The following is an 18,917-nucleotide window of genomic DNA, read 5'->3' as shown; positions in this document are numbered from 1 at the left end:
CTGTGTTTGCCTTTCAAAAGAGACCTCCCAGTAAATATTGGGAGAGAAAAGTTTCAATATTCATCCTAAGATGTCTACCTGGAATTAATCGTCACCATGGACACAGCTCTCTGTCACTGGCCCCAGTCTGAGGCTCCTGACCACAATCTCTCACAGGCATCAGAAGAGGGCAACCACCACCCTGTTGTTTTATTCTCACACCACTAACACCACACGAGGGTTTGGGGGTCATTTGAGGGCATATGCATGGGAAAGGCAAAAAGCTATACTCCTGGGGCGCCTGGGTGGCGCAGTTGGTTAAGCGTCCGACTTCAGCCAGGTCACGATCTCACGGTCCGTGAGTTCGAGCCCCGCGTCAGGCTCTGGGCTGATGGCTCAGAGGCTGGAGCCTGTTTCCGATTCTGTGTCTCCCTCTCTCTCTGCCCCTCCCCCGTTCATGCTCTGTCTCTCTCTGTCCCAAAAATAAATAAACGTTGAAAAAAAAAATTAAAAAAAAAAAAAAAAGCTATACTCCTAAGTGTGACATGCCCCAGATCCCAGGGGCAAAGGTTCTGAGAAAAAGACCTCAACACATGTAACCTCATGGGGTACGTCTCAGTTCTCACTCTCACATCGCATTCTCACTCTCTGGGCTCTGACCCAAGGTTCCATCCCTCATTGCCAAGCCTGAGTTATTTGGCAATGGTCTGGGTCCGGAACCCAGACCCCCAGGGTCTCTTGTGGAAACTGCTCCTCCCTGCATCCAGCCCTGTATATCCACAGTGAGATCTACACATTCTTACACACTGCCCAATCCCCGGGTTTTGCTGGCTAAGTGGGTAGAAATCTCACTCACGCTGGGCCGAGCCTGGGGCGTCATCATGCTCTCTGAACTCAGACCAGGGAGCATAAGTTCAGTCACTCCCTAGAGTAGAATGTTCGTGGTGGCTGTTTCCCTCCATGAGTAGAAAGTCTGGTCTGCAGCAAGGATATATGGTGCCCACAGGCACAGAAAAGCAGGGATGACGTGTGGTGTGTGGGTCCAGATCTTTCTGGAGTCCAGCCCCATCCCAGTAGGCATGGGCTTTGTGGACTCCCTGCCTCCAACTGCTCACTGCAGACCTGGATTTTTCACAGCTTCCATGGTGAAGCAAGGGAAAGAAAAGAGCAGAAGAGAGGGAGCAACCATCCCACTCATCCCCCACTCACTACTTGGGGGCCTCCGTGTCCTCGCCCTTGGGTGGGGCTGCCACTGTGGAGGTCGCCTTGAGGCTTCGCTTCCGCTTCTGCACATTCTGCTCCGGGTGGAACAGGATGACGTAGGTCTTGGGCACATAGAGCATGCCGAGGGACACCGATGCACTCAGGCTCAAGGACACAGTCAGTGTGGTGGTTTGGATGTAGATCTGAGTCATGGAGGAAGGGACCGGGTGGGACTCAGCCCTGTTCTCTCCCACCACCCCCCCCCCACATGAGTCCGTGTTCATCGGGTGAATGGAAAAGACAACATACGAGCAAAGGCCCTGTGGCATGAAGAAGTGGTGGTCATGACATGGCTCCAATAGAGACAGGATGGAGGATGAGTGACACGGCACCAAATGGACAAGTGACCAAGGGAAGTGAAGGGTTCATTCACAGCGAGTGACACCTGGGGAAATGGTCCCTATGCCTGAAAAGGGTTAGAGCATGTTAATGAATGAGTGAATATGTTTTCAAATGAACAAACCAATGAACAGAGATTGAATAAGAGAGCAAATGGGCAAACATGATTGACGGGTGAATAAGCAAATGTTCTACTCTGTGCACAAATAAATGACTGAATAATGATCAAGCAAATGGACTGACAGATTAATGGATTGACAGGTTTGAAGTATATGAAGAAGTAATTGAATAGAAACAAGTTAGTGGATGGATAGAAGCATGGATGAACAAATGAAGGGATACAGAACTCACTGAGCCAGCAGTGACACTGACAAATGAGTGAATGAGTATGTACATGAATGAATCAGCCAACAAGCAATCATTCAGATGGGTGGTCCAGCTCTTGGGACAATTGAGACCCTCCTTGGACAGGCAAGAAACAGAGGAGGCAGTGAAAGCAACGGGAGACCCCAGATTACCTTCTCAGCTGACTGGGCGGTACCAAAGAAGATAGGCACAAAAGCTAGCCAGATGATGCAGGTGGTGTACATGGTAAAGCCGATGGGCTTGGCCTCATTGAAGGTCTCGGGCACACCGCGAGCCTTGATGGCATACACTGTGCATGTGACCATGAGTAGGAGGCTGTAGCCCAGGCAGCCGATGAGGGACAGATCCGACATGTCGCACTTGAGCACCCCTCTGGCCTGCTCTGGGTCCACGGTCCGTTGCTCTTCGTAGTCAATCACGCTGTGTGGGGGCTGGGCCCCCAGCCATGCCATTACTCCCACCACCTGCAGGAGCCGACACCGTGTCAGGGGCACACCCAGCCTAGCCACCCACCCATGTCTGGCAGATTAGGGTTGCCTCCAGGCTCCTGGCCTACTGAGTGGGATGCTCAGGCCCAAGAGCCACAGTGACAGCAGGCAGAGGCCCTGGAATTGTGACCCTACACATATCTTCTCCATTCTACCTTGGGGGAGGAGCCAGTGCATGCCCCATGGATGCCCCCAGACTCAGCAGAGATCTTGTCTCCTCACAGCCCTCCAGGTAGGCAGTAACCATCTCCATTCTGTAGATGTGAAAACATGAGCTTGATCCTGTCTAGAAACATGGCAAACCTAGTTCTTGAGGACCCCCTTCCTTCTCCAGCTCCAGAGAACTGTTGAACATAATGTGGTGAAATCATGTGCAGATGCATGGTGAAGCTCAGAACAAGGCACTTAAACAGACACTGGTAAGAATGTGAGCTGATTCCAGGTGGCCTGGTAGGTTATCAAAGTCGAACACAAGAACTAACAGGGAGGAGATGGAATAGCAATTCCCTCACAGTGACAGGAGACATGACCTTGAGCCAAGAGATGCTGGGGAACAGGAACTAAGACACCTGCATAGAGGCAGGACCCTGGAAGGGCTGCCCCGTCCGTGCATGCAGATTGTTCACTGCACAAGACTGCCTGATGTATGTGTGTAGGAGGGGGGTAGGTGGGGCTGAAATCCAGCCAACACTCCAGTGCCATACTATGTCCCTAGAGCAGAGCTCTGTGATCCTGGAAGAAGGGATGCTTTTTTTTTTTTTTTAATTTTTAAAAAGTTTATTTATTTATTTTGAGAGAGAGAGAGAGCAGGGGAGGGGCAGAGAGAAGGAGAAACAGAATCCAAAGCAGGCTCCAGGCTCTGAGCTGTCAGCACAGAGCCTGATGTGGGGCTCAAACTCACAAACTGAGATCATGACCTGAGCCAAAGTCGGAAGCTCAACTGCTGAGCCACCCAGGTGCCCCAAGAAGGGACACTTTTTATTAATTTGTACATCCAGAAGGAGAACTTTTTGTGATTCTCCCAAAGGCAGCAGCTCCATAAACAAGGGACTAATAACACCCTACCCAATGTCCAGGAAAGCAGCATGAAGGCTCCTCTTATAACAAGGCTCTAGGTAGGGGGGAAAAGTTGGCTGTGAGAAACTAATACCCAAGGCCTGTGATACACAGAAGCAGCAACCAAAATGGAACCCACCAATTTTGCAACACATGTAATTGAGAAGGAACAAGCATCTGGTACATGTAAAAAACAAACAAACAAAAACAAAAAAAACCTCCTACAAAATAATAGAAAATGTGCAAAGTGTAGGAACAGGCACATCACAGAAGAGGAAACTCCAAAGGCCAGCTCCACTAGTAATTAAGTAAATGCAAATTAAAACAATGAGATACCACTTCATGTCCACCAGATTGGTAAATAACCTAGTAAAATTGAAGGTATGCCTCTTTGAAAGGGTCCAGGACCTCTGGAAAGGTGGGTCCGCAGATGAACCAGGAGGTACTAAATGTAGTCTAAGTATCTCTATCCTGGGGAAAGGGGCACCACAGGGATTTCAAGGAGGGAAGCAGGAAGGTAAGAAGTCAGGATGTGCTGGGCATTGCCATTCTGGCCCTGACAGGGGACGCTCGGCCCCTGCTATCTTTAGGAAGATGGCAACACTTTTCAGTCATGAATTGCCTGTGGGTGGGAATGAAGGTGGTATATGCAGAACTAGGTAGGGAGAAGGGCTTGCCTGGAGTGGAGAGCGTGTCATGTCAAAAGCAGGCTGACCATAGGCCCTCCACCTAGCCCTGAGAACTGGGCTGGCTGTACAATATCACAGTGTCACACACACCCGTCTCTCAGTACCCTTTGCACAGAAAATATCCAGTGCCTTCCAACTCATGAGAGTAATTTCTGCTGTTATAATGTTACTATCTTAGAGAAAACCCTGAAGGTCCTCTGCTTTTGCTGCACTTACAGCATGAAATCCCTGCCATTTATGGAGCTGGACGACCCGCTCCATAGTGCCATTGCTGGAGCCTGTGGCTCTCATCCAGGTTACCCTGGTGACTAGGCAACAAACAGGAACTCCCTTTGTGGAAACAGATTTTTTTTTTTTTTTTGCTTGAGAAAACTGTCACATAGCTCTTTGCCTTATTTTTATATGGGAGCCAAATTGTGGAAGAGTTTGTTCAGTGTACAGAAAATAATCTCATTGTTTTTACAGAAACGTTGCTGGATGCTTGCACTCCCCAGCTTAAGGACCATTTTCTCTCAAGGACAGAGCCCCGGGGACTGGCTGCTCTGAAATGAGTTCTGCATATAAGTAAAACAGTAGGGCCCTGTCTCTTGTAGCCTTCCCCTCCACCCCGCCCCCCCCCCCCCCCTTAATTTTGACATAGGAGCCAAAATAGAAGAGTGATCACCTGAGTTTTTGGAGTGTTGGACAAGCCCGCCAGCGCAGGCGCAATGCACCCACCGAGTGGCCCTGGGATTCCCACGACCCACCTGCACGGAGGTGAGGCTGAAGGTGATGACGAGCTGCGAGGTGGGGCTGATGAAGGGCGGCGGCGTGACGGAGCGCTTCCCCTGCTCGAAGATGCGGTAGATGCGGTTGGTCTTGGTGAGCAAGGCCGAGTAGCTGAGCGTGGTGCCCAGGCCGAGGAAGAGCCTGCGGCCGGCGCACACTGCCGCGCCGGGCTCGGCCACCATGAGGAAGGTGATGGCGTAGATGAGGAAGATGCCGGTGAGCAGCACATAACTGAGCTCGCGGCCCGAGGCGCGGACGATCGGCGTGTCGTTGTGCCGCACAAAGGTGGCCACCACGGTGGTGGTGGCCATGCTGCCCAGCACGGCCAGCAGGAGTGGCGGCGCGGCCCAGGGCGAGGACCAGGTCAGGCGCACGACGGGCGTGGGGCGGCAGCCCGTGTGGTTGCGCGTGGGCCGCATGTCCCCGGGGCAGGCCTCGCACGTGAACTCGTCCACCTGGAAGCGGTACCCGTCACAGGCCTCGCAGTGCCAGCAGCAGGGGACTCCCTTCACCATCTTTTTCCGCTCACCGGGCCCACAGGGGAGGCTGCACTGGGACGCAGGCACCTCGCGGGGGTCTCCCGACCACTGGAGAGCTTCCACCTGCGGGCACAGGAGATGAGAGCCTGGGACTCCATTTGGGGACGGTGGGCCCGGGCCCCTGCGTCTCCCGTCGGCGTGTTTGTGCCCACTCACGTCCAGCCTGAGAGTCTCTGCCCACTGGCCCACCGCCTGGTAGCCGCCGCTGCCCGCACTGCCGTTGGCCGCCTGGTACTGGAAGATGTCATAGCGCCCGGGCGCATCCCCGTTCTCGTTGAACATCACCGGGGTCCCCGCGCTGCCTAGAGGGAGAGCCCATAATCCTCAGCTGGTCCCCCATCTCATCCTGGAGACGCCCAAGGCCCAGCCAGGATAAAGAAGTCATGTGCAAAGATGCTCAGTGTCATCGGGGAAATGCAACTCAAAATCTATAATAACAGGAGTATCTGGACAGCTCAGTCGTTTAAGCGCTGGACTTTGGCTCAAGTCATGATCTTACAGTTGGTGAGTTCAAGCCCCGCCTCAGGCTGTGTGCTGATAGCTCAGAGTCCAGAGCCTGCTTTGGATTCTGTGTCTCCCTCTCTCTGCCCCTTCCCCACTCATGCTCACTCACTCTCTGTCTCTCTCTCAAAAATAAACAAACATTAAAACAAAACTACAATGAGATACCTCCTCACACCCATTAGCATGGCCACTTTTCACACACCAGAAAATAACGAGACTCAGTGAGGATGTGGAAAAATTGGAACCCTGATGTATTTTGCTGGTGCAGATGTAGAATGGTGCCATCACTGTGGAAAAAAAGTGTGGCAGTTCCTTGAAAAACTAAACACAGAATTATCACATCCCCAGCAACTCCACTTCTGGGTATGTGCCCCAAAGAAGTGAATGCAGGGCCTCCAAGACCTATCTATCCACCCGTGTTCACGGCAGCTTTGTTCACAGTAGCCAAAAGGTGGACACACAAACGTTGTTCACTGGGGGCTGAATGAATCAACAAAGTGTCTATTAATGCAAGCACATTATTCAGCCTTAGAAAGGAAGGGCGTTCTGGCACATAGCTATGACACGGATGAACCTTAAGGACATTATACTAAGTGCAGTGAGCCAGTCACACGAAAGGCCAAATACTGCATGATTCGTCTTGCGGGATGTACCTAGAGGAGGCAAAATCATAGAGACAGAATGTTGAATGGAGGTGGCCAGAGGCTGGGGGAGGGCGAGGAGGAGCTGTTCTTTAATGGGGACAGAATTTCAGTCTTAAGATAAAAAGAAGTTCTGGAGAATGCTGCACAGTGTACACGACTAAGCTGTACCCTTAAAGATGGTTAAGATGGTCTGTATTACACCATGTATACGATAACCACAATTTAAAAAGAAAAATGAAAGGAACACCTGGGTGGCTCAGTCGGTTAAGCGGCCGACTCTTGGTTTCAGCTCAGGTCATGATCTCGCGTTTCTTGAGTTTGAGCCCCACATCGGGCTCTGTGCTGACAATGTGGAGCCTGCTTGGGATTCTCTCTCTCCCTCTCTCTGCCCCCCTCCCACTTGCTCTCTCTGTCTCTCTCGAAATGCATAAATAAACTTCAAATAAGAAAAAGAAAAAAGAAAGAGCTTTAACAAGCCAGGCAAAATGATGGGTTCAAGACTTGTACAAAGGTCTGAGTGTTGGCATGAGATTTGTACTGATTTGAACAATCAGCTTTTATTTCTTTTAATGATTTTTTAAAAGTTTACTTATTTATTTTTGAGAAAGACAGAGACAGCATGAGGGGAGGGCAGAGAGACAGAGAGGGAGAGAGAGAATCCCAAGCAGGCTCCATGCTGTCAGTACAGAGCCCAATGCGGGACTCAACCTCACAAACCGTGAGATCACGACCTGAGCCAAAACCAAGAGTCGGCCGCTTAACTGACTGAGCCACCCAGGTGCCCCTTGGCTTTATTTCTTTTGGAAGCCCATTCTACCAGCTTGTAGAGCTGGTCTGTAATGATAGTAAGTTGTGCCATTTATCAGAGAGCTTAGCAGAAAGAAGGTATTCGGTAGTTGGTGGAAGAACGCTTTTTAATTTTATAAAGAATAGTAACTGGGGGCACCTGGGTGGCTCAGTCAGTTGAGCATCCGACTTAGGCTCAGGTCATGATCTCACAGTTTGTGAGCCCTCGCGTCGGCCTCTGTGCTGATAGCTCAGAGCCTGGAGCCTGCTTTGGATTCTGTGTCTCTCTCTTTCTCTGCCCCTGCCCTGCTCACACTCTATCTCTCTCAAAAATAAACATTAAAAAAAAAAAAAAGAATAGTAATTGACTAAGAAGTATATCTCTCTGCACAAACCATGAGGGCAGCTTGGGTCCATTTGGGCCTTTTCGGAAGACCTTATTCTGAGCCCTGCCTATGTGCCAGGCCCTCTGCTGGTACCAGAGGATACATCAGACTTGCACCTTGTGCTCCTGTGGCACAGAGCTTAGCTGGGGTGGCCTTTGCAAGCTCAAGACTCAGAATGGGCAGCCTGTCCACACTGTACACAGTGCCTTTGCACAGTCTGCACCGTGCCCCACACAGGCCCAGAGTCCAGATGCCCCCGAACTCTGTGCAATGGAGGGGAGAGTTGCATGTGGCCTGCTGAGGGTTCCAGGCAGGAAGGGGTCACAGAAAAATTTCCCCAACACCTGAATTTCACAACTTGGGGCAAGGGGTACTGAAGCCTGGGGATGAGTGTTAAAAATTGGTTCCAGAATTTGGCTTAAGTTTCCAGCTCTCAGTTCCGGGTGCCCCCACCATACCATCCTGCCTCTCTCATCCCTTTGATCCCCAGTCAACCTAGGTCCCGCAGAGAAATCCAACCCCGGGGGCTTCCCTTCCCTGTTGTTAGGAGATCTGTCTCCCACTCACCATTGAAGCGGACAGCTCGAATATACTGCAGCAGCATCCGCCCATCAGTGGTCTCCATCGCGGGGCACAGGCCCGTGAGCCCCGGGCAGAGTGCCTGGTGCATGCTGTGGAGGGCGTGGGCAATGGCGTAGACAGCATCGATCACAAACTGCACCTTCCCCTCCTGCTCGTAGGTAGAGTCCCGGCCGATGCGTTCCTCACCTGTCCTAGGGATGCCCGGAGGAAGTGTGCCTGGACCCCCGGCATCCCACCTGGCCTCCCACTTTCTCCCTCACCTCCCCTTGCTACCCCGGGCAGCTCTCACCTGTGCATTTGCGGGCGGAGTCGTCGGACTGGGTACCTGAGCTGATCAGTTTGCAGTTGAAATTCTCTTCCCAGAACTCGGCAAACCAGATGTTCCGGCGGTTGTTCTCCAGGGAACGGGTCATGAAGTACTGGTCAAATCCTGTGAGTGGGGAGACAGGAGGATGGCAACCATCTGAACCAGGCATGATTCTTCTGTGTCCCTTCACCACTTGCTCACTTCGCAGCTAGGACTGGCCACATGACTGACTTCTGGCCAGTGACTTCAGAGCGATCTGGGGGCTCCAGGGTAGAATTTGCGTCCTGTTGTAAACTCAGAGCCTCACTGCATGAAAGACTTTGAGGCTGCTCCTTCTTTCCTGGTTAGGATGCTACTGTGAAGGTGTGATGGGTGGAGCTTCAGCAGCCACTTTGTGATTATTAAGACACTTCAGTCACCAAGGCACATAGCAACCATGGAGGATGGTGGAACAGAAGTGGGGACAGAGCTCAGGACTTTGAGAATGTCATTAACTCACTGGCCCAAACCTGAAGTGGCCTACTTTCACACATCTTGTCTTGTGACGAAGTGCCTTTATTGCTAAAACTGCTCTCATCCTAATTTGTCAAATGCAATCAAATGCACTCTAAGGGAAAGAAAAAGTGTGAGGGTGGGTGTACACCCACAAGAGGCTCTGAGTCCCCAAAAGTTAAGGCTCTCAGCCTTTACAAGTTTCTGTTCTTCATAAAATAGCCCTGTAGCACCTCATGAAGGTGCTTTCAGGTCAGTCTTTGGGAAAACGATCAATTCTGTTATAAAGGGAACATCTCTGCTGGATTGTTCCAGACATTCACAGGTGGTATGGTGGAAGAAGGGAGGGGAGGCAGGCTTCATCATCTGACCAATAGGACAATATGTCGCCATCCTCGGCCTTGCTCCCTCTTCCCCAGCCCTCAAATTGGTGTGCCTTTTGAGGAACCAGCAACACCAGGAATGTAGGCATTGAATTAAAACAAAAACAGAAAGAGCAAAACTAATTCTTCACCCTGTGCAGTGGGGTGGGCTTTTCCTCCTTTGCCAACTCAAACACTGCCCGGGGGGAGGTATTCACAGAATCTCAGAATCCTAGAGTTTGGGAATCCCGGAAGGGACATGAATCAGGATGCAATTTTACAGGTGGAGAAAATGAGTCCCCCCCCCGCCCCCCCGTCACCACCACCACAAAGAGGGGTCCGTGGGGAAGGACAAGCAGGGGCAGGGGATACCGTGGGGGACAGCATCCCTGCACTCACCATCTATGGAAGCCCTTTTGGGCAGGATGGTGATGGCTCCCACGGCCACATCCTCCAGGTTCAGGATGGGTGAGGTCTTGGCTCCCCAGCTGTCAGAGCCGACCCATAGGAAGTGACCCGTCAGGTTGGCCTGGCGTGCGGCCTCCAGTACCCTCCTGGTAGAATGGGGCGAGGGGTTAGTGAGGGCCTGCGATCCTCCTCCAACTTACCTCTGGCCACTTCCTGTTCTTCTCTCTTCTTCTATCCCCTTCCAAACCACTCAGCAGACCCTCATTTATCAGGAAAAATGGGGTGTCTGGGGTTTAGGACACCTGCCCTTGGCTTCTCAGGTAGTCAAGGTTGCAGCCAGGCTCTGGCCCCAGGCCTGCCCTCTTGTTCTGTGCATTCAGCCCACTTCACACTGCCTGGAAGAGAGGCCTCCCTTTTCTTGCAGAGCCCTCTGCTGGCTCTGAGCCACACAGGCCTCAAGGCAGAGTCCATGGCCACCTGCTGATACCCCCTGAACTGCCTCCCGGGGCTCCTTGCCTGACAGCTCATTTTCTGCACTTAGATCTGCCCACGGGTCTCTCCCCTATTTTGGATGATAAGAACAGACAGGCGTTTTTGTGTGTTTCCCTTGGCTAGTCTTGGAGCATCTCCACCCAGAACAGGCCTGGTTCGTTTCTGGGAGGCACCAGACAGGGAAATGGCAGCAGGAAAAATGTGTAAGGGCAGGAAGGTGGGGGGCAGTCAAGGAGAGAGGGAGGAGGAGGAAGGGAGGATGTGCAAGGCTGGAGGATATGTAGGAAGAGGGGGCAGGGCCTTCGAGGAGAGCCTCTAATAAACATGGTGATGGAATGCGCCCACTGTCCCACCTGATGTCATCCTCGTTGGCAAAGATGATGATGCCCCGGGCATTGGGCGTCTCCATTAGTCTCTTGATCACCTTGTTGAATTCTCCTGGCTTTGGTTCCCTGGGAATCTTGATGGACTGGGCAATACAGACCCCCCCTGGGTGTCGGGGATGCCAAAGTCACCTTTTGTTCCACCCACTCACCCAACCCACTGGGGCCGCCACTGTGCATGATTGTGGCAGGGACAGAGTCCTCCAAAGGAAAGGGGCACCTGCCCACAGGGGCACCATCCATGCTCCCCACCATGTCTGATGGCCCTGGCTCACCTCTGGTACCCCCACACCCAGCTCACCAGCCTCCCGGGAGATCTGCACAAAGGCCTCAACCCCACTCTCGCCATAGTTGCCCTCGGAGGCCAGTGTGGACACGTAGTTCCATCCCAGCGCCCTCACGATGTCCACCATGGCCTGGGCCTGGTAGGAGTCAGGTGGCACGACTCGGGAGAAGAAGTCATAGCGTGTGGAGTCGCTGAGCTCAGGGGCTGTGGACGCGTAGCTGATCTGGGGTATCTGGAATGGGGAAGGACATCTGGGTTATGGAGGGAGGGTCAGTGACCCTATGGGGAGGGAGGGCAACAGGGATCCAGGACACAGGTGGGGGCATGGAAGTTCAGGATTAGGGTTGGAATAGCCGCATGGAGATGCCTCAGGCGTGGGAAAATCTCTGCATTTTGAGAAGTGGTCTGATGGAATATGGGAGGTATGAGGGTCTAAGGAAGAGTGCAGGGCACCATACACACTGGTGCAGGATGTGTCCAGGCAAAGGTGGAGTGGGGACTCAAGTCCATCCTGTAGCTGATCCAGCTGCTGGGCAAAGGCTGCATCTGAGAGAGGAATGGGGCTCCTGTCATCCCTAGGGGACAGCATATTTTCCTAATTCACACAAAGGGGCAATCTGTGTAGGGGAGCGGCACCCCCAAGCAGGGTCAGAGCAGGCAGGGGGGCGAGGAAGGGATTATTTGATTCAAAGCTGTGTCTGGTTTTCTGGAGGGGACTGCTTGGAGCTGGGTTTATCTCTGTGCATTAGAGTGATCGACAGCTGGGATTATGGGCTGAGCTGATCCAGGAGAAGGGGGGGCATGAATAGCAAGGGTGGGAGGAGAGTGGAGAATGGTAGGGGAAGGCTGAGGAAATCAGGACGATGGAGGCTAACTAGAGAAGAGGGCTGCAGTGGGAGCTGGTGAAGGTCAGAAGACAAGGAAGGTTCTGGCAGGGGTGGGCCAGACTGGTCTAGGGGAGACAGGGATGTCTGAAGCAGACAGAAAGTGTAGAGTGTGGAGACAGTGTGCGAAGAGCAGGAGGGAGAGAGAAGGAAAGACAGAAGGAGGAAGAAGGAAGAGAGCGACAGGGAGACAGAAAAAGAAAAATAAGAAAAACCACAAAGAAAGAGGGAATGTCAGAGAAAAAGGAGACAGAGAAGGACGAGGGCAGTTCGTGGATGCTGTAGATACTCTGGGCACTCTAGACACTAAAGTTTAATCTTGAGAACAATCTCCTCGTACAGGTTGAACCTCCTGAGAGAAATTAATCTAAAATTCCTGACTGCTGGGGCGCCTGGGTGGTTCAGCTGGTTAGGCATCCAATTCTTTGTTTCAGCTCAGGTCTTGATCCTGCGGTTCGTGGATTCGAGCCTCTCATCTGGCTCTGTGCTGACAGCTCAGAGCCTACTCTTGGGATTCTCTGTCTCTGTCTCTCTCTGCCCCTCCCCTACTTGCTTTCTCTCTCTCTCTCTCTCTCTCTCTCAAAATAAACAAACATTTAAAAATAAAATAAAATAGGGGCATCTGAGTGGCTGTTGGTTGAGCATCTGACTTCAGCTCAGGTCATGATCTCCCAGTTCATGAGTTTGAGCCTCCACATCGGGCTCTGTGCTGACAGCTCAGAGCCTGGAGTCTGCTTCAGATTGTGTCTGTCTTTCTCTCTGCCCCTCCCCTGCTCACACACACACACACACACACTCTCTCTCTCTCTCTCTCTCTCTCTCTCTCTCTCAAATATAAATAAGCATAAAAAGTTAAATAAAATAAAATAAAATAAAATAAAATAAAATAAAATAAAATGCCTGACAGCACAGTAATACAAATATGGCCTGAACTCCGTCTCTGCTCCTAGACCAGGAATTGCAAAACAGCCCCTCAGGGAACAAAATCTGTTCCCTGGTTGCCATTCATGCACCAGTGTCTTCAAGCGTTTAATTTTTGAATTGGTAAGTAGTGTTTAACATGGTGTGGGGGTGCAGGGTGCTACCTTAGTCTGGGGCTGAGCTGGCAGCAGTGGGCCCTGGGCTTATGGGGTCCTGCTTCACCCATCTACACCCCAACCTGGCCCTTGAAGGCCCTTGAGTCTGAGATCTCTGCACTCAGCCTAGAGGGGCAGACACAGGGAAAGGGACAGAAACCAGAGCTCCAAGCAGGGCAGGGGACAGAGCTATAAACACAGACGGACATGGGCAGTCGGGTGAGACAGAGACTGTCCTCACTACTACCCCGCCCCCCATCCACCACACACACACACACACACACACACACACACATCCCAGGGAGCCACAGAACTTCTCTTGGTGCCTACTAGAAGCTGTGTCTGTATGACAACACTGACATCCGGTGGGAACAGGGGTGGGGGGATTACATGGATGCAGATGATGGAGGGGGACCCACATAAGACCTCTACCCAGCATGGTAGAAACAGAGGCCTTGCCTCAGAGAAACTCTCAAGACACTGAAGTCCCCTCCCCCAGCCAGAAGGAAGCAAAGCCTTCCTTTCTTCACATAAAGATGGAGGGACAGAGACACCCCTCCCCCACAGAACCCCAGTGAATGACTTCTACTGAAAACCCCCACACTCTAATGCCAAAGGCCCCCTAATCCCTTATTCTTATGCCCTTCCCCTCAATCACTGCCCCCCAGGCTGCAGGGAAGGGGTGCCCCGCACTTAAGACAGTTCCCTCAAGATGAGGGAACTACTCACCACCACCCTCCCCTACCCCGCAGAGTTGCCAGGGTCATGTCCTGGTGACCCCACCAGAGGAGGGCCCTGTCCCCAGGGCCGGGGGCGGGACCACCACACAAGGTTGTGCAATATGTGCCCCAAACAAGGACATCCAAGCAAGCGACCAAGATAAGGCTAAACTCCAGGGGGCCCTGCTCTAATCCATTGGGTCTCCAAGCAAAGGCTGCATCCCGCTGTGGGAAGAGGCAGCCTTGACCGCCCAGAAGGTAGGTTTCCTTAATTCACACAAAGGGCTGTGTGTGCAGGTGGCAGCGCTGGCAGGGCACCTGAGCAGACAAGGAAGGGTCGACGGGTTGGGTTGATCTGGCTGGGGCTTGCTTCTGGCTCCCAGGGCAGGGTTTCTTTGAAGCAGCGGGTGATCTTTGTGAATTTGAGTGATTTCTGCCAGGAGACTAGACTTCAGCCACCCAGAGGGCGGGGACGGGACGAGGACGCGAGAGAGTGCCCTCACCGCAAACAGGCGCAGCACATTGGCGACCATGATGGAGACGGAGCTGGCCGACGCGCCGACGACAGCCACGACCCGCTCGGGGGGCGCGGCGCGCAGCGGAGGGACGCCTCCGGGGCAGCGCACTGCCCCCTCGTCGCCGTCGCCGCGGCCCTGGATCAGCGCCTGCACGAAGGTCAGCGCCTGCTCCAGCGCGTACGTGTCCCGTGAGCAGGTGTCGAGCAGCCGCGCGCCCAGGCGCACGCCGGGCAGCAGCTCAGGGTCGGCGTTCACGCGGTCCAGCGCGTACAGCATGGCCTCCAGCCGGTGCACGCCCTGCTCCTTCTTCAGCTGCCCGCACGCCCTGCCCGCAGCGCCCCGCGCGTGCACCGGGAACAGGCCGCCCAGCGTGAGGCCGCCTGCCAGGCGCACCGAGCCCGCCGCGCCCGCCGCGCCCGCTTGCACCAGCACCAACAGCGGCGGCAGCAGCGCCAGGAGCGGCGGCTCCCGGGCGCTCCCCGGCCTGGCCATCCTCTGTCCAGCTGCGGGAGGAGGACAGGGCGGGGAGGGGAACAGAACAGGGGAACGCTCTGAGCGCTAGGCAGAGGGAGAACCCCGGGTCGCGGGGAAGGGGAAGGAGTTCCGGGTGCTGGGGAGAGGGGAGGCGCGCAATAAATGTTGGCTGAGCGGGTTGGGGAAGAAATGAGCTATCAATTCGCCCAGCCCTCCCAGGTCTCCACCGCGCTCTCACACCCTCTGAATCTTATCACACGCGTCCCCCCCGCCCGACCGCTGTCTCCACCGAGCCAGCCTGCCCCTCCCCTACAGCCCTGGGCCTCTGTTCCTCAGGGACCCAGCCCCAGCGCACAACTAGGCACCCTCCCTAGCCACACTCACCTGTGCCAACCGCTGTTGGTCAGGACAGGGCTGTGACAGATGCACAGGGCCCAGAGTGAGAGAGGATTTAAGGATTCTGGGGAAGGGATGAGGCCGCCCTGAGGGTGGAGACCCCTCCTGTGTATGGGGTGTGCACAGAATTGCCTCTCTCTACATCTCCTTTCCCTTCCTCTACTACTCCCTGGGTTTGCTTCTTTCCTCTCTTTGGATGTGTGTCTCACCCCAACCTCTCTCTGGCTGTCTCTGACACACACACTGTCCTTCTCTGTCTCTTTTTTTTGTTTGTTTCTCTGTCTCTGTCTCAGGCTCTCTTCTCCCCCTGCTGCCCCAACCCCTTCCCCCGCCTTCTCTCTTCCCTGTCTGTCTCAGTCAATTTCTCTTTCTTTCTTTTTCCCTCTCTTCCTCTCTTTCCTAGCCTCCAGTGCCTTGGCTCCAGCTGTCTAAGGCACTCCCCCAAACCCTGCAGTACACTTGGGAGTGGAGGGAGAAGGAGCTGAATGAGCAAGAACATGACTGGTCACGAAGGGACCACCAGCAAGCAGACCTTTAACATTAGCAAGACCTCTGCTTAACACACACACAACCACCTGACAAAGACTTTTACCATCAGCCCCATTAGGCAGATGGGAAAATAGAAACCTCAAGGAATTAGGTGACTCATCCAAGGTCACACACTTGGTGTGGGTCAGCATCAGGATTTGCACTCAGGTTGGTATGAAACTACAAGCCCACACTGCCTCTGCCTTGGATGGAGGTCGGGGACAGCACCAGCTAGCCCAGCAGCTCCTGTCCCAACCTCTTGCATCTGATGGAGGAACCCTAAAGACCTGTTCTTTTGGTCATGTCCAAAGCCTTCCTGGGCTCTGGGGTCTGAAGAAGTGACACACACGTGGTGTGAGGCTCTCTGTACCTGAATTTCCCCATCTCATGGTTGAGGGCCAAGGTGAGGGGGTTTTAGCCTCAATATACTTTTACCATCATCCTTGTCTGAGGCCCTGGATGTGGCTCTCTGATCCAGAGAGAGAGAGAGAGAGAGAGAGAGAGAGAGAGAGAGAGAACAGAGGGCAGGCTGGGGACAGGTGGTAAGCTCCTAGCCCCAGGGATTTGCAGGCTCATCCCATGGGGCTTGAGCCGGCTTGGGCTCCATTAGTCAGGGTGGATTAGGCTTTGGGGATACAGGGATTTGGGCAAAGCTGACAGAGGGAATGAGCAGAGGCCTTGTCACCCTTCTCCCTTCCCCCACCACATCCAAGGGCCCTGCCTGGGGCTGTCCAGGCACCTCTTCTTGGCGGAGGCTGGGAGTCAGGAGGCCTGGATCTGGCTCTGCCTTTACCCATTTTATAACTCGGGAAGGATGGAGCACTTCGCTGGTGACAGGCCCCAAACTTGACGCTGCAAAGGTCAATACAAACTGGGTGTTTGTGGTGGCTGGGCCAGGCTCACACAGTCCCTCACAGCCCTTCTCTGCTGAGAACGGGACAGACCAGGCCACAGCAGGTGTCACAAAGCAGCTTCTGGAATCACAGGGTCAGAGCATCCCTGGCGCCAGAGTGCAGGATAGACCATCAGTAATTGGGACAGAGCCCTCACGGTGGTGCAGAGGGAGGTGAGAGGGTCTGTGGCCAGGCCACTGGGGGTGGAAGGGAAGGGGAGTGGATGGGCTCCAGGCATGGGCAAGAACTGGCTCTGAGGATGAGGAAGATGAAGGCGTCACGGCTGGAGCACCTGGGAGGAGGCAGTAGCATTCAGAGTAGCAGTAGAATGTCAGGACCCAGACCGGGGCAGATCAGGTCCGTGGAAGGCAGACATCAAGAATTCAGTTTGGGGCACAGGAAAGCCGAGAATCTCATTCAGTTGGTTGGATTTCATGAGTCTGGAATTGAGGGAAGAAGCCAGGGTGGGAGATAGAGCTGAGATGCCATCAGTGAGTGTGGTATCCAAAGCCATGGAATGATGTGCTCACCTGGGAAGAGGATGTGGACAGAGGGTGAGGACGGAGCCCGAGGCCCCCCAACATTAGGAGGGAAAACAGAAGACAGGAGGCTTAGGAGGGGCTGGCCAAGAAACCAGGCTTGAGGAAGAAAGGAAAATCCATTGTAATTAATTTAGCCCCATGCAGTGGCAAAGGGTCATTGCTCCCCTTGCACAGATGACACAATGGAGCCAGAGAGGTACAGTGACTCCCCCAAGGCCACACAGCAGGGGAGACAAGGGACTCCTCAGACAACCCTGGTAAAAGCTCAACAACTTTTACTTTGGAGTAAATTATGAAATTCCATAATTTCAGCTCCAGTATTTCAACTGACAAAATTAAATGGAATTTAAAGCCCAGGGCTGCTGATATCGGTTTGTTGGAAGGTTATATACTTATGTTTACGCTTATATTTAGACTACCTTCCAATTTAACAACCAGATGACTTTTATTGCAACATTCATTTATAATTATCAGGGTGCCTGGGGGGCTCAGACTGTTAAGTGTCCAACTTTGGCTCAGGTCATAATCTTGAGGTTCAGGTCACGATCTCAAGGTTCGTGAGTTTGAGCCCCGAGTCAGGCTCTGTGCTTGACAGCTGAGAGCCTGGAGCCTGCTTCGGATTCTGTGTCTCCCTCTCTCTCTGCCCCTCTCCCGCTCACACTCTCTATGTCAAATTAAATAAACATTAGGGGTGCCTGGGTGGCTCAGTCAGTTAAGCTTCCGATTTCAGCTTCGGTCATGATTTCACAGTCCATGGGTTCGAGCCTCACATTGGGGTCTATGCCAACAGCTTGGAGCCTGGAGCCTGCTTCAGATTCTGTGCCTCCCTCTCTCTCTGCCCCTCCCTGCTCGCTCTCTCCCCCCCCTTAAAAATAAATAAACATTTAAAAAATCTTTAAAAAATAAACATTAAAAAATGTAAAACTGTATGTCCTCGGGTTCATTTAATGGCTAGCTTCAAAGCTTCTGATCCCTGGTTTGGGTTGCTATACATATTCCACCTTCCCCTTTGTTGAAAGAGCGGGGGACGTGGTTTGTGTGAGAAACGACATGTCTGGCATGGTCTCTGATTCAAGGATGTTGAAAGGCATGGTCATCTGTACCTAAGGATATCCCCCTGAGCCCTCCCTGAATGTCCTGTGTGGACACATGTGAGGGGTGTGTGCCTTTAGAAGCCTCCCATTCCACTGCAGTCAGACCTGGCCTGGCCTCCCTACCTGCCCCCCTCACAAATCCTTATACACAAATTCTCATTGCAGCATTTTGTTGTTAGAAACAACCCAAAAGTCCATCAAGGGGTGCTTGAATAAACAAATTATGATATATTCAGGCAACGGAATATTATTCATCATAAAAGGAATGACGTACTGACACATGCTACCATGTAGATAAACTTCAAAGACATTATTCTAAGTGAAAGAAACTAGCCACAAAAGGTGACAGGCTACATAACTGCATTTATGTGAAATATCCAAAATAGGTGAATTTACAGAGAGAAAGCACACATTTGTGGTTGCTGAATCCTGGGTTTGGGTGGGGGAGGAAGGATTGGGGGAGTAACTGCTTAATGGGTAAAGAGTTTTCTTGGGGCGTCTGGGTAGCTCAGTCGGTTGAGCATCTGACTCTTGATTTTGGCTCAGGTCATGATCCCAGGGTCATGGGATTGAGCCCCACGTCAGGGTCCATGCTGAGCATGAAGCCTGCTTAGGATTCTCCCTCTCTCTCCCTCTGCTCCTCTCCCCCCGTTGTGCGTGCTCTCTCTCTCTCT

At 52.9% G+C, this 18,917-nt stretch overlaps 1 protein-coding gene across 3 annotated transcripts; it reads right to left on the bottom strand.

Annotated features, from left to right (window-relative positions):
• Nucleotides 1-513: 513 nt before the first annotated feature.
• On the bottom strand, nucleotides 514-15,302 carry GRM6 (glutamate metabotropic receptor 6). Of its 3 annotated transcripts, none has more exons than XM_043585615.1 (10): nucleotides 15,175-15,302; nucleotides 11,135-11,351; nucleotides 10,804-10,939; nucleotides 9,950-10,104; nucleotides 8,679-8,819; nucleotides 8,375-8,575; nucleotides 5,644-5,789; nucleotides 4,927-5,550; nucleotides 2,100-2,411; nucleotides 514-1,385 (listed from the first exon to the last, which is right to left on the bottom strand). In XM_043585615.1, exons 2-10 carry the CDS (start codon nucleotides 11,244-11,246, stop codon nucleotides 1,188-1,190), a joined length of 2,025 nt encoding a protein of 674 aa, XP_043441550.1. In that variant the 5' UTR covers nucleotides 11,247-11,351; nucleotides 15,175-15,302; the 3' UTR covers nucleotides 514-1,187. The 3 variants fall into 3 exon arrangements, with proteins under 3 accessions (XP_043441550.1, XP_043441533.1, XP_043441540.1); XM_043585598.1 differs by lacking the exon at nucleotides 15,175-15,302 and adding an exon at nucleotides 14,302-15,074; XM_043585605.1 differs by lacking the exon at nucleotides 15,175-15,302 and having other exon boundaries at nucleotides 10,804-10,919; nucleotides 11,135-11,297.
• Between the last annotated feature and the right edge of the window lie 3,615 nt (nucleotides 15,303-18,917).

This window comes from Prionailurus bengalensis, chromosome A1, assembly GCF_016509475.1.
Source record: "Prionailurus bengalensis isolate Pbe53 chromosome A1, Fcat_Pben_1.1_paternal_pri, whole genome shotgun sequence".
Lineage (NCBI taxonomy): Eukaryota > Metazoa > Chordata > Mammalia > Carnivora > Felidae > Prionailurus > Prionailurus bengalensis.
This window is presented reverse-complemented; position numbering and strand designations above follow the sequence as displayed.